At 35.9% G+C, this 16931-nt stretch overlaps 1 protein-coding gene across 1 annotated transcript in view; it reads left to right on the top strand.

Moving 5' to 3' along the window:
* Positions 1-9863: 9863 nt before the first annotated feature.
* Positions 9864-16931, top strand: part of LOC101966927 (sodium/glucose cotransporter 1) — a 75136-nt gene continuing 68068 nt past the window's right edge. The window contains exon 1 of the mRNA XM_078038908.1: positions 9864-10050. Coding sequence (XP_077895034.1) covers positions 9940-10050 — 111 coding nt within the window. The 5' untranslated portion in view covers positions 9864-9939. The remainder of the gene's footprint in view (positions 10051-16931) is intronic.

Raw genomic sequence — 16931 nt, 5'->3', positions numbered from 1 at the left:
TAACTCCATGTCCCCTGATGAAATACAGAAAAGGAAGACAATCCTAAAAGAGAATTTGTTAGCATTAGGAGTCAGCTAGGTTGTACGTTTACCCTAAAAGAGCTAAGATTAAAATTCAAGGTAATGGGCTGGGGTTGTAGCTCAGAGGTAGAGTGCTCCCCTAGCAGCAGTGGGACCCGGGTTTCATCCTCAGCACCACATAAAAATAAAGGCATTGTATTGTGTCCATCTATACTTTAAAAAATAAATATTAAAACAAAAATTCAAGTTAATAAGGATTTTATTCTAAATGTGGATAGCTTTTTTTAATTTGAAAAGAAGGTGAAAGATTGATTCATTAGTGCTTCTCTTCTCAAGTCTTCCCTGCAATGGGAGATAATATAAGCACCCAGCTTAGCATCCAAATCCAGAGTTTCAAAACCCTATTGGGTAACCTCAAAAAAAAAAATACTTGAGAATTAATCTAACCAAGGATGTAAAAGGGCTTACAATAAAAATTCCAGAACACTGAAGAAAGAAATTGAAGATGTTAGAAAGACATCCCATGATCTTGGACAGGCAGAATCAATATTGTCAAAATGGCCATACTAACAAAAGCAAAATACAGATTCAATATAATCCCCATCAAAATATCAGTGACATTCTTCACATAATTAGAATAAACAATTCTTAAATTCATCTGGAAGAATAAGAGACCCAGAAGAGCCAAAGCTACACTAAACAAGAAATATGGAAGCAGGATGCATCACAAAACCCAATCTGAAATTACATTACAGAGCTATAGTAACAAACAGCATGGTATTGGCATCAAAATAGACATGAAGACCAATGGAACAGAACAGAAAACACAGAGACAAATCCACATACTTATAGCCATTTGATATGTGGCAGAGGTGCCAAAAATATAACTTGGAAAAAAAGACAGCCTTTTAACAAATGATGCTGGGAAAACTGGATAGCTATGTGCAGAAAAATGAAACTAAACCCTTATCTCTCATCCTGCACAAAACTCAAATCAAAGTGGATCAAAGACTTAGGAATAATACCAGAACTACTAGAAGTAGTAGTACTACAACTACTAGAAAAAAAATAGGGTTAACATTCTATCACATAGGCGCTGGCATCAACTTCCTTAACAAGACTCCCAAACTGCAAAAAATAAAACCAAAAATCAATAAGTGGGATGTAATCAAACTAAAAAGCTTCTACACAGCAAAGGAAATGATTAAAAGCATGAAGAGAGTCTATAGAAAGGGAGAACTGGCCAGATACTCCTCTCCTGTGTGATTAATATTCAGAATACACAAAGATCTCAAAACACTTACATAAAAAAATAAATAAAATAACTCAAAGGCTGGTGTAGTGGCTCAGTGGTAGAGCACTCATCTAGCACAGGCAAGGCACCAGGTTCAATCCTCAGCACCACATAAAAATAAATAAATAAAACAAATGTATTTTGTCCAACTGCAACTAAACAATGTATATATACATATAAAAAACCAATCAATAAATGGGCAAAATAAGGAAACTGAAACTTCTCAAAATAAAAACACAAATGGCTAACAAATATATGAGAAATGTTCAAAATCTCTAGCAATCAGGGAAATGCAATTCAAAATTATATTAAAATTTCACTTCACTCCAGTAAGAACAGAGATTATCAAGAATAAGAACAACAATAAATGCTGGCAAGGTTGAGGGGGGAAATGTACACTTGTACATTGTTGGTAGGACTGCAGCCTAGTACAACTACTCTGGAAAGCAGTATGGAGATTCCTCAAAAATCTAGGGATGGAACTCCCTATGACCCAACTATCCCATTCCTTGGTATTTTCCCAAAAGATCTAAAATCAAAATACTGCTGTAATACAACCACCTCAATGTTTATAGCAGCACAATTCACAATAGCTAAATTATGGAATTAAACCAGATGCCCAACAATAGGTGAATGGGTTAAGAAATTTTGGCAAATATAAACAATGGCATTCTAGTCAACTGTAAAAAAAATAAAATAAATGAATAAATAAATAAAATTATGACATTTGCAAGTAAATGGATAGAATGGAAAATATCATGCTAATTAAAATAAGCCAAACTCAGAAACCAAAGGTCAAATGTTTTCTGTCATATGTGGAAACTAGAGTAAAATAAAGGAAAGGGAAGGGAGGGAAAGGTAGGATAACATAAAGAACCAATTGAATATAAATTAATAGACAAGTGAAAGAAAGTCTAGCAGAAGAAGGAGAATGGGAGAGGGGAGGGGAGGGCAGGAGGGAAAAGGTAAAGATCATGAAGTCAAATTGATTCCTATGTATGTATGAGTTTGTCAGGATAAACTCAACTATTATGTATAACTATAAAACTCTGATTTTAAAAAAAAACCTATTGGGGGTGAAGAAGAGTTCTACTTCCAGATTGGCAATATGGTGTTTGTGTGTAAGTAAAACATTTATGATTTATTTATTTACTTACTTGTTGCATCTGGAAATAGTCTTAAGGGCACATAGCAAATAAAGATGTTTAACCACTATTCCCCAATACCAGCCCAAAGTGACAGGTGGGTACAGAGGAACCAAGTGTCCAAGCTCAAAGTCAAGAGCTATGGTATCTTCCCAAGAGGGGCAGTCCATCAGCATTTTTCTTCCTACTACAGCCACCTGTTGGAAAGGCTAAATTCTTGGTTATTTTAAGAAGTGGGGGCACTCTTCTTGCACTTGGTCATCACCTGTGGGACAGAGGCTCTTTCCTTGGTGCAGCATACTGAGAATACTGAAATACATATCACTCTTGCCATATCTCATTCATAAGGCAGAAATTCCATGCTATGAGAATCAGTCTGAAAATACGAGAAGCCTCCAAACAAGTACACAGCTCCTAATGCAGGCATGTCACTCAGAGAAGAGCTACCACTGTCCCTATTCCCTGCCCCAGGGCCATAGCTCAGAAACTTTTCCCAGTAAGAAAATAACAAATTAAATAGAAAGCTCCAAGTGCCATCCTAAATGAATTCACTTTATTTGCAACAGAATATGAGGAAGATTAGACTTGAGGGCACTCTCAAAACAATGGAGCTTGTGGTAAAAGCAATTAAGAGGAAGGTAAGTCAGGTGTAGTTCTGTGAAACTGCAGTCTCAGCTACTTGGGGAGACTGGGGTAAAAAATCACTTGAGCCCAGGGACTCGAACCAGCCTGGGCAACATAGTGAGACTCCACATGTAAAGAAAGAAAAAGGAAGGGAGGAAGGAAAAAGGGAAAGAAGGAGAAGAAGGGAGGAAGGGAGAGATGGAGGGAGGGAGGGGAGGGAGGAAGGAAGGAAGGGAGGGAGGGAGGGAGGGAGAGAATGGGAAGAAAGGCTAGGCTGATTGCTTCACTAGAAACATAAGCTAATTTATCAAAAGAACCAGGAAAAGAGACAGTCAAGAAGAGCATTCTTGAAGACAGAAAAAAACACTGACCTCAAAAACTGTCCTGACTAATGAGCCTGAAATTAATTGGATCATCATCCCGATGAAAATGTTTTTAATTGGAGATTCTGGCCAATACGGAGCATGAGGGACCAGATTTGACCTCCTGCCTGAAACAATTTTTAAAAATACAAAAGATATGGAAAATGTTTTTAAGTCATTGGACATCAGACAATAAAAGACCATAAGAGAAGGGAAACTAACAAGCAGAGCCCTCCAATTGCTCCAGATGACTACAAGGAAAGTTTGCAAGGCTGAGGTTCAGGGAGTGAAGAATAAAATTAGAGCCCAGTGGTCTCCCTGAGTTGAACAGCTCCCTGAGAGCTGAGTAGAATCCTCAACAATTAGAGTTCCTTGGGCAGAGTGCTAAAAAGGAAAGAACTGAACAGAAAGAGAACTTTGCAAATATAAGGATTAAGGTATTCTGATGATTAGCAATCAGTAAATACATATGAGAAACCACCAAAAGCCAAGGAATAAATAATCAAATGAATTAAAGAGCATACTTCCCACAGAAAATTCAGGGCTGATAATATGCCTAATCTCATCATCAAGCATGCACATTTCATAATTCATGGAACATTAAGTAGAGCACTTAAAAGACTTTGCCTGAGTAGTGAAGAAAATTAACCCTAGACTTAATGTCTCTGTAGTCTCAAGTAAAAATTAAAAAATCTTAAAAGCAAGTCTGGAATAGATTAAATTCTTTCAAATAATTGACCAATACCCCAGGAAAAAAATCAAGAATATTTGAAGGAATAAAAAAAATATTTGACACCCAATAAGATAAAATTCATAATATCTGTCATTCAACCATAAATTAACAGACATGGAAAAACATGAAGAAATATGATCCATAATAAGGAGACTATCAACCAATCAAAACTGATCCAAAATTTACATAGATAATAAAAATGAAGCAAGGACATTTAAGAAGCTATTATATTGCCTTTCCATACATCTAAGAAGCCAGAGGAAAGATCAAACGTGTTTGGTTAATATATGGACTTTTTTAAAATTAAACTTCAAAAACTACAATGTCTGTGATGACAAATATATTTGATGATAATAATGGCAAATTAGAAATTACAGATTAGTGAACTTGATGACCTAGTGTTTTAGGGCTGGGACCCTCTAGGAAGCTGAGGCAACACAAAGACCTCACTACACTTCAAACCCTAATTCTTGTGGTCAAGTCAAAAAGATTTCAGACATGTTGCTCAGCAATAACAGGCATGAGTTTTTTAGAAGTTACAGGAAAGGGGAAAAGGGGACACTCTCAAAAAAGAGAGTGGGTCCTCTCAAAGAGAAAAGAGACAACATACCTCTCCTACACTCACTCCAGTTTTATTGAGGATCCCAGAGGAGTTTCCACAGAGTCAGCCCAGGTCCACCTCCTGACTTTTGGCTGACAGCAAAATGACATCAGACTTTCAAGTCCCCACTGCCATGACAACTCTAGGTTACTTGGGCCCATGATGGCCAGTTCTAATTGAAACCTATTCTTACAGATTTTATGGTTAGGTGGCATTATTCTTACCTTCCTGAGGGATCTGGTCTGAATAATGGTCATAAAGGTCCCCTTAATGGTAACTTGGGTTTCTCTCATGAACATTATTTAGGGCTAGTATTTCTCCTGCAGATAACAGGTAGTTTTCTGAGGAATGTGACATATCCATTGCTTCTTGGAAAAGAAAGTATGTGGGAGGTCAGCACAGTGGGCCCATTTTATAGAATCATTCCCTTGACCTCATGTTTCCACCTCTCACATCTGTCTGTCTTCTATCACTAGCAATAGAAACTATGCAAAATTAAGAGAAAGTTAAAGGATTGGAAAAAATTAATTAAAGTATTGGTGACACCTATTAGATACCTTCAAGTGGTCAAATAAACATGAAGTTTATAGTCTGAGAAAGAGAGAGGATTTGAAAAAAATGTGAGAAATTTTTCTTAATTTGATGAAAGCTATACACCACAAATCTAAGAAGTCCAAGAAACCATACCATAAAAACACAAAGAAAACTATACCAAGACAGATCATAATCAGCAAATTTCTTAAATCAACTCATTTAAGAAAATTTTTTAAATGAGCAGAAGAAAAAATTTATATTATACACAAAACAAAGATGAAGATGGCAGCAGATTTCTCATAGGAACAATGCAAGCCACGACAGTCCAGCACATCTTTAAAATATTAGATTTTTAAAAGTTCATCTAGAATTCTTTGCCTATAAATATATTTAAAAAACAAGGCTAGGTAAATATTTTTGGAAACACAAAATCCAAAATAATGTATTATTATTTTGTATCATCAGACTTGTTCTACAAGAAATATTAAAGGAAGCATCCAAGGAGAAAGAAAATGATCTCAGAATTCCGATCTACACAAAGGAATAATGAAGAATGCCAGAAATGATACTTATGTGAGTAAATAGAAAGACTTTTCCTTGTTATTTAAATCTCTTTAAAGATCATTAGACCATTTAAAAGAAAAATAATAACATTTATAAATTAAAATTTAACATTCTTAACAAATGTAAATTTGTTCCATTTGTAATAAATGTAAAATACAATGCATGACAACAATGTTACAAAAGCTAGTAGGAAAGAAATGGAAGTATTTCATTGTAAAGTCCTTATATGTGAAATGAAATAATATCATGTAAAAGTAAACTAGATTAAGGTAAAGATATTTACTCTGAACCTTAAAGCAACATTTCAAACTGAGAAAACACAACAGTTACAGGTAATAACCTCACAAAGGAGATAAAATGAAAGCATGCAAGCACACACACATACAACGCTAATGAATCCAAAAGAAGGAAGATCTGGGGATTTGGCTCAGTGATAGAGTGTTTGCCTAACATGTACAAGGCCCCAAAATCAACACCCAGCACCACCCTCACCAAGAGAAAAAAAAGAGGAAGAAAAGAGAAAAGAGAATGTGTGACAGACAGAAAACAAGTAATATAATTGGTATACTTATACAAACCATATCATTACTCATATAATCAAAAGGCAGATTATCTGCTTTTAAAAAAGCAAAACCAAACTACATACCAGCAACAAGAAATTTACTTTAAATATAAAGACACCAATAATCTGAAAGTAAAATGATTAAAAAAAAGATATACCATGCTACTATTAATCAAAGAAAATGAAGTGGTTATTTTATCATCAAAATTAGATGTTAGAGCAAATAATGTTATCAGGTACTAAAGGGTCATTTCATAACAACAGAAGGGTCAATTTATCTAAAGAATATGCTTATAATGCATCATACTATGGCAGAGCTATTTTGTTGGGTGTTTAAAAAATTGAAAAATAATAAAGTGAACAATATTGAGGAATTTTCAACAACTACATGGTAAATTTGATCAAAAGTTTTCACTTAATGGTTCAAAAAAATATTTGAAATATTTAAATAAATCAGAAACAAACACCCAACAAAAAAAGTACAATGATTTTTTAACAGAATTTGAGTTTGTTTAAAAAAACAGTGTAAATTCTTGCACCAAAAAGAAAAACATTTCAGATGGAAAGATTATGAAAATTGTTATTGTTTCAGTTATGAAAACTTGTTAGAAAATCATGAAAAATGTTTTTAAATATATATTTTAGAAAATTCATTTTTCAAGTATATTTCAAAACAATTGCTCAAAGAATACAAGTCCTTTCTAATGAAAAATTAATGGAATCAAAATGTGAAAATCTCTAAGTATCATTCTTTAGTTTTAGTTGAATCATGCAATATAAAATACTGTTCCATTAATATTTTAAGTACATTTTTTCAAAGGACACCAAATCTATGAAGAAATGTTATCAATTCATGACCTAAAAGATCAAACTTACGACACAGATATTTTCAATGTTTTATTTGTATCATCAAAGAATAATTTCTCCTAGATATGAAAAAATTAGTTTTTATCATGACAGATAGTACTCCAGCTATATTGAGATTTAATGGGATTTTAAAACAAGAGATTGATGTTTCCCTTATTGCTTTATTTACTCTGTGAAACATACTAAAAATATTTCTGCTCAGTTTTTACAACAGATTCCATGAAAAGCACCATGGCCATGGATGGATATAGTTGTTAAGATCATCCAATATATATGTGTAAGTTCTTTGAATAATCACCAGTTTATGAAACTAGTGAAAGAAATAGAAGGAAATGGATTTTTTATTTAGTTTTTTAAATTAGCGCTTCATAAACATGATGGTGAAATTCACTGTGGTATATTCATATATACATAGCATAATTTTGTCAATTTCCTCTCCTTTCCCATCCCTCCTCAAGGATATGAGAAAGAGATACACTTATACTTTGGTGGAACTGAAAACCAATACAGCCACTCTGGAAAGCAGTAGGGAATTCCTCAAGAAAACTTGGAGTGGAACCAGTATATGACCCAGCTATCCTACACCTTGGTGTTTATCCAAATGATCTAAAATCAGCATACTACAGTGATATAGGCACATCAACATTTTTAGCAGCACAATTTACAAGAGCCAAGTCATGGACCAGCCCAGGTGTCCATCAACAGATGAATGCATAAAGAAAATGTGGCAATGAATTTTTTAATGCAGTCCATACTTATATTTTCGCAGTAATATATTTATCTATGAATGAGCTAAATAAGAAAAAGAAAAGTTTGTGACCTAGCAAGCCAGCTATAAGAATTAATGTTGAAAATGAAACCTTTCATAATACAAGTCAGTAATTTTACATTCACCCAACATAAGTCAAACACATTTCAAAACATATTTCAAAGATTTTAATTATACCTGGATGAAATGTAAATTGGTAGCAAAAACTACCAGAAAATTTTGAAGAAGATTTTTATGATATTGACCAATTTTAAAAAGCTTTTCAAATTATATAATGCCTCTTTGAATTCAATGTTAATATTGAATTGGCAAGTGTTTGCAAATTTACTTAACTAAAAAAGACAGAATTTTGTAACTGTTTTGTTCTTGTCTCAAAGTCAAATCAGTTGTTTAAAAAGATGAATTAGTTTTGTCACTGACTAATAGGAAAGCTAAATGTAACCATTTAATTCAAGTTACTAGAAAACTTTAAAGTATGTTTAGAATAACTTGATATGTAATCTACCTTTCAACTATAAATTTTATTAAATCTAAACACAGATCAAACAATTCTGATGAAAAATTACTGTGAGTAAACTATACACCCAATTTCAAAAACAGTGTAGAAAGTAATATATTTTACATGGATTGTATATTTTGGGTATATTGGTTTAAATAAAATATTTAAGTTAATTTTACCTATTTACTTTTTAATGTGGTTACTGGAAAAGTAAAAATTATACCTGTGATTCACATTATTATTTCTATTGAGTAGCACAAACTAAAGTAAGACCACAGAATTCTGCTCAGGAGACTTAAGATCACAGATTTCTGACTGTCTTACAAGAATAAGCCTCCCCACCTTTGTCATAGATTTAGGCTATTTTGGTTATTGCAAGAATAGGTTAATATATGTAAAGTACACAGAAGATCTGTAATTATCTAGCAGATCTAACTATCTAAATAAGCGTTTGCTATAATTACTGTCATTAGTATTATTTACCAAGATTTATTAAAATACAAACTTTTTTGAGAACTGGGGATTGAACCCAGAAGCACTATACCACTGAACTACATTCCCAATCACTCCTCCCTTTTTTAATTTTGTGACAGGATCTCCCTAAATTGTCCAGGCTGGTCTCAAACTTGCCATCCTCCTGCCTCAGCCTCCCAAGTAACTGGGATTACAAGTGTGCACCATCACGGTTAGCATTAAATAAATAAATAAATGAAAAACTTAAAAAAAATACATCATCAGTAAAAGAGCAAACTGCAAAAAGATGAGAACCTTCTGTGATCAGTTTGTCCCACTAGAGCTGTGACTGGGGCACAGTGAGTGACGCTATTGACTTGGCTCAAAATTTAAGAGTCTGAACAAAACAACAACAAAACCTCAGTAATCAAGATAGATAAAAATTAATGCAATATTTTAATCACTCAAAATTATTCAAAAAGCCCCACTATGAACAAAAAAAACAAAACTGTAAATAACAACAGGAGTCGTGTTATCAGTTTCTCCCATTGCCCCAGGATCTAATATGGCTTGGAAAGATGGCATGACCCGTCCTGCTTCTGTCATCACACTATTCCTGCCATGTCTTACCTTTAGCTGAGGCTGAGGCTGAAGAGCTGAAAAAGGGGCAGCATTGGGCCTAATCTAATGGCCCAGAAGTGCTTGTCCTTCTAACAAGTTGGACCTAACCCCACCCAGATGCAGGAAGTCTTCTGCTGCCCTGCCGGAAGTGGGCGGGAGGCCTGCTGGGAATACCCAGGCTGCCCTGTGGCCCTTCCCAGGATGCCCTGCGAACCAAAGCCAGAACGGGAGCCCGAGCCGTTGCCCCCTCTTGGAAGCCAGTGCTCCTTACCTGGCCTGGAAACGCCACTATGGACCTCTCCAAAGGACACAACTGGAACTGGAGCCTCGGTTCCCAGAACGCCATAGACACACTGGCAATAACTTTTTACCTCCTGTTGGTGCTGGGCCTCGGCCTGTGGGTATGACTTAACTCCAGGGGAGGGCGGAGTCTGGGACTCCTGGTGGGTTTAACCCCTCCCTAGAGTGTCAGCACTGGGCATCTTGGCCCCTGCCTATGTGCATCCCTGAGAAGAGACCTTTCCACTCTTCCTTTGCTTACCCTCTGCTTACCCTTCCTGCCAGGAATAAGCATGCTTCCTTATCAGCAAAGCCATCCTTGATCAACACCCGCTCACATGCCCGCCACCCTCCAAATAATCAAAAGGTCAAATGCTCCTGTACCCACTGCCTGGAACCTAAAACCTTAGGGGTATTTCATAAGTACTCCTTGTTATGATAAGCATGATGATAATGGTGGTGGTAATCTTCACAGCCATTCTGTGAATAACATAGCTTGCCCTCCCTATCCAGGAGTCTTTTTATCTGCCGGTTCGACAAATAGTATCAAAACTATTTGAAAAATGTGGATCTCTACTGCCCACATACAGACTTTTTTTTTTTTTTGGTTATCCCCTAAACAATAGGTTATAACAATTATTTACATTGTTTTGGGTAACATAATATCTAAATTATAATCTAGAAATGATTTAAAGTACATAAGAGGATATTTTATAGGCTATATGCAAATGCTATGCCATTTTGTATAAGGGACTTGAGCATCTGTGGATTTTGGTAATCCTCAATGGATATAGAAAGAGGACTGTACTATTATTTGAACTGAGGTTCCAAAGGTTAAGTAACACCCAGGGAATAATGGAGTTCAGACTCAAACCTAAAGCTGTTGTCTGACCTGATTCATAAGCTTAACCACTCTGCATTGCAAGCAAGATACAAAAGTCATGTGTAACTTAATGTTCTGAATATTACCTTTAAAGCTTAGCACATAAGCACTCAAAAAGATGTCCCTTAACAATACCACCAAGTACCAGACATAGTCCTTGTTCCACTAGAATATCAAGTGTATATGAAAACTTTGGGTAGTGTCGTAGTATCTTCCCTTGAGTAAGTTATTAACCATCAAAGGACTCTGACTGGCCTGCTTCAGCAAGCTGGTGACAATGTCATCAGTTGTTAACAAGTGCAAGAGGTTTCATGCTGGATGGCCTCCTCCCAGCCAAAGTTTTAATGCCCATATAACCTATACTTTGGTGTGCTCCACCAGTTCACAGGTGGACTTTACAGTGAAGCTGGCCTTTGAAAATGTAATCATTGGACATTCTCAAAGGTTTACAATGAGTCATTTCTCTATTGGGCAGATGGACTAATGAAAACATAGACTCCATCCTATTAGGAGAACTTTGTACCAGAAGAAAAAATACATTCGGCCTTTCACATCCAAGGGTTCTGAATCCATAAATTTACCTAACTGATGTTTTTTTAAAAATCTGCTATAAATGTATACACATTTTTTCATTATCTCTTCAACAATACAGTATAACAACTATGTAGCATTTACAGTGTATTAGGTAGAAGTAATTTTTCTAGAGATGATTTAAAGTATATGGGAGTAATGTGTAGGTTATATACAAATGCTTCACCATTTTATGTAAGGAACTTGAACATCCTCAGATTTTGGTATCCACCAGGAGTTCCTGAAACCAATCCCTCATGAACACCAAAGGATGACTGCATAGGCCTTTTATTCCAAATGGAAAAGGCAAGCCTGAAGTATTTATTCAGATCATTCAAACAAATTATTTTCTTTTTTTCCAGTGGCCATAATTATTAGTTGGCCTAGGCAGGGGGCTCTGAGTAGCAAGCACCTCTTTGGGAATACTTATCCCAGTTCCCTTATTGTTTAGGAAGCCCCTACATAGCTTGCTTTTGGCACAAATAGAGGTTACTCTCTGGAGGAGGTCAGAGAACTACTAAGCCATCTAGTCACTTCCAGAGGAAACCTGCTATTTCTGCTCTTCTTCTGGGAACCATAAAACATATGCAGATATCCAGAATACTTTGATCCTTTTCCTTCTTTATATTATTAATTTTGCTCTGGTTCTTTTTGGAAATAATATTCTGTTGTTAGTTACAAAATATTTACATGTTCATTGTAAGAAGTGAAATATAAATATTTTTTAAAATCTTACTCTTCTTCTCCAGTTCATTCCTATCTCCCTGAGGTAGCCAGGAACCATGGATACTTCCTCCCCTTTTTCAGTTATAAGTACATATACAGACACGTATAGTTTTAGTTTTTGTCTCCATAAAAAAATGGAATCATATCATACCCATTACTCTGAGTAACTGGAATAAAATAAACCTAGACTCCTCCCACTGCATCATTAAAAAAGGCAAATTCCAGATGATCCAAAGATTTTTATACTTTATTAAAAAACCTATAAATTATTAGAAAAAGTTAGAATAATTACTCTGAAGCTTGCTGTTTTTCACTTCTTGTATTTTGTAGAGTGCTACAAGTCAATAGATATAGATCTAACTCATGCTTTAATTAACTGCGTAATAATACAAACGAGTACTATTCAGCTCTTCTCTACTAATTGACCCTTAGATTTGTGCCAAGTCTGTTTGTTTAATGTATTGTTGCTTATTAACTCATGTAGCACAGACTCCCAGAATGGAATTACTGAGTCAGAAGAGTATGTTTACTTTAAAATTTAAAAGATATTACTAAATGGAAATCCCCAAAGGTAGTTGAGATTTTAATTTCTCACAAGCGGTTTTTGACCATGCTCTTTCCTCAAGCCCTTACTAGCCTTATTTAATTTTTTTTGTTTTGCCAATCTGATGCATGAACAGTAGTATCTCATTGAAGCATTAATTTATGCTTTTCAAGCTCCAAGGAAGACTCAGCATTTTTTTAATGAGTTTATTGTCCTCTGATTTTTCTCTTCTGAGAACAGCCAGTTTATTGCATGTTTTTGAATGAGCTTGTTTGGCTTTGCTTTTATCAATTTATCCTTCCTTTGAACTACTGATATTTTTTCTAAACTATCATATCTAGACAAATGTTTCTCAACCCCAGCACTACTGACTTTGGGGGCTGGATAATTCCATTGTGGAGGGGTTCCTACATTACCATATTTTGAAGAATCCAGGACCGTTACCTGATTGTGACAATCAAACATGTCTCCAAATGTTGCCAAATCTTCCCTGAAGGATAGGGCAAGCCACCCCTACTTGAGAACCACTGGTCCAGACCTGTTAATGGTTATCTTTTTGTCATTTCAGTTTTTGTTTTCTTTAAAGAAATCAACTCTCTCTCTCCTTTTGTATCTTCCATATTTTTTGCCTGGCTTAGAATCATATCTCTGCCAAGTGCAGTGACACACATCTATAATCCCAGCAGCTTAGGAGGCAGAGGCAGGAGGATCACAAGTTCAAAGCCAGCCTCAGCAATTTAGCAAGGCTCTAGGCAACTCAGTGAGACCCTGTCTTAAAATAAAAAGATAAAAAGGGATGGGAATGTGGCTCAGTGCTTAAGCACCCCTGGGTTCAACCCCCGTACCAAAAATTGGAAAAAAATTATTCCTGAACTCCAAAACTGTACAAATATTATTCTAACTTTTCTAATAATTTGTAGGGTTTTTATAAAATATAAAAATCTCTGGATCATCTGGAATTTGCCTTTTTTAATGATGCAGTGGGAGGAGTCTAGATTTATTTTATTCCAGTTATTAAATAAGCCACCCTTTTACCACTGAATTGAAATAAACATTTTCATTAATGAACTCCTTACAAGTACTTTAAAGTACAAATCTGCTGAAGCCCCCTATTAAACTAGGAAGTGAGTTTTTGTTGCTGGTGCCTTGGCTTGTACAGGATGTGAAATGTACAGCTTGTGCAGTATGTGGCTTGATGGTGTACATGTTTTGGGCTTTTGTTTCTATTAATTTTGTTTCTATTAATTTCTATTAATTACATGTTTTAGGCTTTTGTTTCTATTAATTTCAGTCTAGAGATCTTTTAGGAAGTGTTGGATGCATCTTGCCCGCAATCTAGCTGTTGTGATTTGTGGTATTATTCCAGAAGGAGAGTAAGGAGGAAGAAAGAATCATGATATATGCTTAAGCCACCTTCTTGCCAGAATCTCTACTTTCTGTTTGTTCTTTTTTAATAGAAAGAATTATTTCATTCCTCTTAGAATGTTTTGTAAATTCCAAGTCTCATGTACTACCTCTACCTACCTACAGCTGACACCTTTCTCAAGAAGGGTTACCTATGCCATACTAGGACCTTTATAAATATTTACTGAATGGATGAAGTAAGACTGATTTAATGTATATGAATTTAGAGAGTTACTTTTTGGGTTTAAGGCTTTATGACATGAATAGTATGCCTGTTAAAATGCAGATACCTTGAATGGTGGCAGCAAGTTCACTCTTTCTATGGAAAAACTATTCCTGTCAACCAGCTATCATCCTTAGCTCATGCTAGTTAGAGAAAACCTGGAAAATCCTCTATATTGTCTTTTGACCATACCAGATCTGAGAATCAGAGTAGTAGAAAGGACTTGATAAATTGGAAGAACACCATAGTAATGACAGTATGACTCCCCTCCTGGAAGAAGCTAGGCATATGTTCAGCAAATTTGCTATTCTTGAATACCCAGTAGTCTTCCAGACTCCACCAGAAGCTGTTGCACTAGCTAACTATTTGGGGAGGGGTTGGATAAAGCAATCTTTTTTCACAAGAGTGTAGAGAAATGACCATGGCCTTACAGTCTCATACTTGGAAGAGACAGTAGTCTCCAGCTAGGCAGCCATGACTCTCCTCTACTGCAGGTTATAGCAGATTCTATTTCTAAAAAGAAAGAAGGGAAGAATGAATTTGCGGAAGAGTGACGGTCATCTGTTTGAGAGACCTGTGTTTTGGGAGTAGTTTGGTTTCTTATATCCATTGTGGTGTTTTATTTTTGTTTTAGGCTGTAATGTCAAGTAGTCGTGCAACAATAAAAGACTTCTTCCTGGCTGGCAGAAATCTGTCATGGTGGTCGGTGAGTAAACCTTGCATGTGGCAATCCATTTAGGGAGCTGTTTGTTAACTTGCTTATTACTTTAATGTAGAGGTCTTATACCCAAAATACTTTGAAATTACTAAATCAGTCATGTCATTTAATTAGTAGTTTCCTTAACTCTAAATTTTCTTAACCTGAATGTTCCCATTCATTTTAGTTCAGTAACCATTTATTAGGTGCCCAGTGCATACATGGCATTGTTCTAGGTTCCAGGACATAGGTAGAAAATAGACCACTCTGCCATATAGAAGAGCAGACTCAAGAATGAGAGTAGGATACATATTTAACTAATTAGAATATATTACAGTGCAGAACAAGAAGTCAGGAAGAACAAGGAATAGATGTGGCTTGTTGGGTGATTAAGGAGGTAGGATTGTGTGAACAGCATTTGGAGATAGAGTGTTTTCTAGGCAACAAAGTGTGAGGGCATTCTATGCAGAGGAAACAGCATACACCTAAGCATGGGAGGTGCAGAGTAGCATAGGTGCTACTCCCATCTAGATGAAGGGAAGTAGGACTGAAGGTAGAAACATTTTTCTGTATGTATGTTAATTTATTGATTATAAAAAGTGATTGGTCCAAGAGGAATGACTCAAAAACCCCCACAGTAGTGGAGGCAGTTGCCCTTCCTTAGCCCTGTATCTCTACTGGGATGGCTAGGGGCACCCCAGGTAGGAGGATGTCAAGCATAATTTATGTAAAAATAGACATACTTTCCCACATAGGAATTTAAGGTACATTTAGAAAATTGTGCAACAACCAGGCCCTTATTTAGTCATTTATTCTTTGTTCTCAAATATTAACCAGTCTTCTGGCAAGAAATTGAGTTTTCAGGATAACCTCCATGTGTCTTTATACAAAGGAAATAGGAAAGCACAGTTATTAACTGATGGATCAAGCAATGTCAAAGAGGCCTTGCTTCTGTTATCTGGGAGATTTGGGCGACAGCTCTTTTCAACTCTCTGCATTATGCTTTAATTTTGTTTTTTATAAACCCAGTTTAGGAAGAGATTGATGTAGCAAAGAGCTGTTTGCACTGGGCCTCTTACTTAGTTTATTCTTTTTTTTAAGAAAGAGAGAGGGGGAGAGAGAGAGAGAGAGAGAGAGAGAGAGAGAATTTTAATATTAATTTTTTGGTTATCGCCGGGCACAAAATCTTTGTTGGTATGTGGTGCCGAGGATTGAACCCAGGCCGCACGCATGCCAGGCGAGCACGCTACCGCTTGAGCTACATCCCCAGCCCACTTAGTTTATTCTTTGATGGAAGATTCTAACAACATGATCTCCTCCTAGGCTATAAAGCCCCAGTCTTTGGTAAGGACCACACTGTGGTCTTATAGAGGTGTTTTTTGTTCCCAGAGAAACAGGAATCTAATGCCTATGTTACCTTGTATAACTGTGACACTTGTAATGGTTTTATTGATACACTTTAACCTCCTAATGTTTGCACATATTTTGACTCATCAATTTCTTTTTCATTATTAGGATTATTGTTAGTAAACAAAATTCAGTAAAAGAAATTGGGATACATGAAAAATTTTACCATTTTTTTCTTGCTTCTTTTGTTTTTGTTCAATCAGCAAAAATCAATGGATATCAATAGCTCTTGTCAGAGTCCCCAGTTACTTCCACATCACCTGTTATTGTGGTAACTTCTCAGTTCTCATCTTACCTCATTTAGCTGTGGCAGCTGAAACCCTCTATCATCTGGCCTGGCTCTCAGGCTCTCTTCCTCCTTATTTCTTCAACTTCACTAGGTTCTGCTCAGACTCTCTTGCAGGTTCTTGCCTATCTCCTCATATTTTTAGTCCTTTTGAGAAGATTTTTAGATCCCCTCAGAGCTTCTGTGGGTCTCCAGATCCTTAGTCTTTGCCCTCTTCTCTCCAGTTACACTCCTCACTTGACAATTTCATCTAGTCTCTTGGC

This window comes from Ictidomys tridecemlineatus, chromosome 2, assembly GCF_052094955.1.
Source record: "Ictidomys tridecemlineatus isolate mIctTri1 chromosome 2, mIctTri1.hap1, whole genome shotgun sequence".
Taxonomy (NCBI): Eukaryota; Metazoa; Chordata; class Mammalia; order Rodentia; family Sciuridae; genus Ictidomys; species Ictidomys tridecemlineatus.
This window is presented reverse-complemented; position numbering and strand designations above follow the sequence as displayed.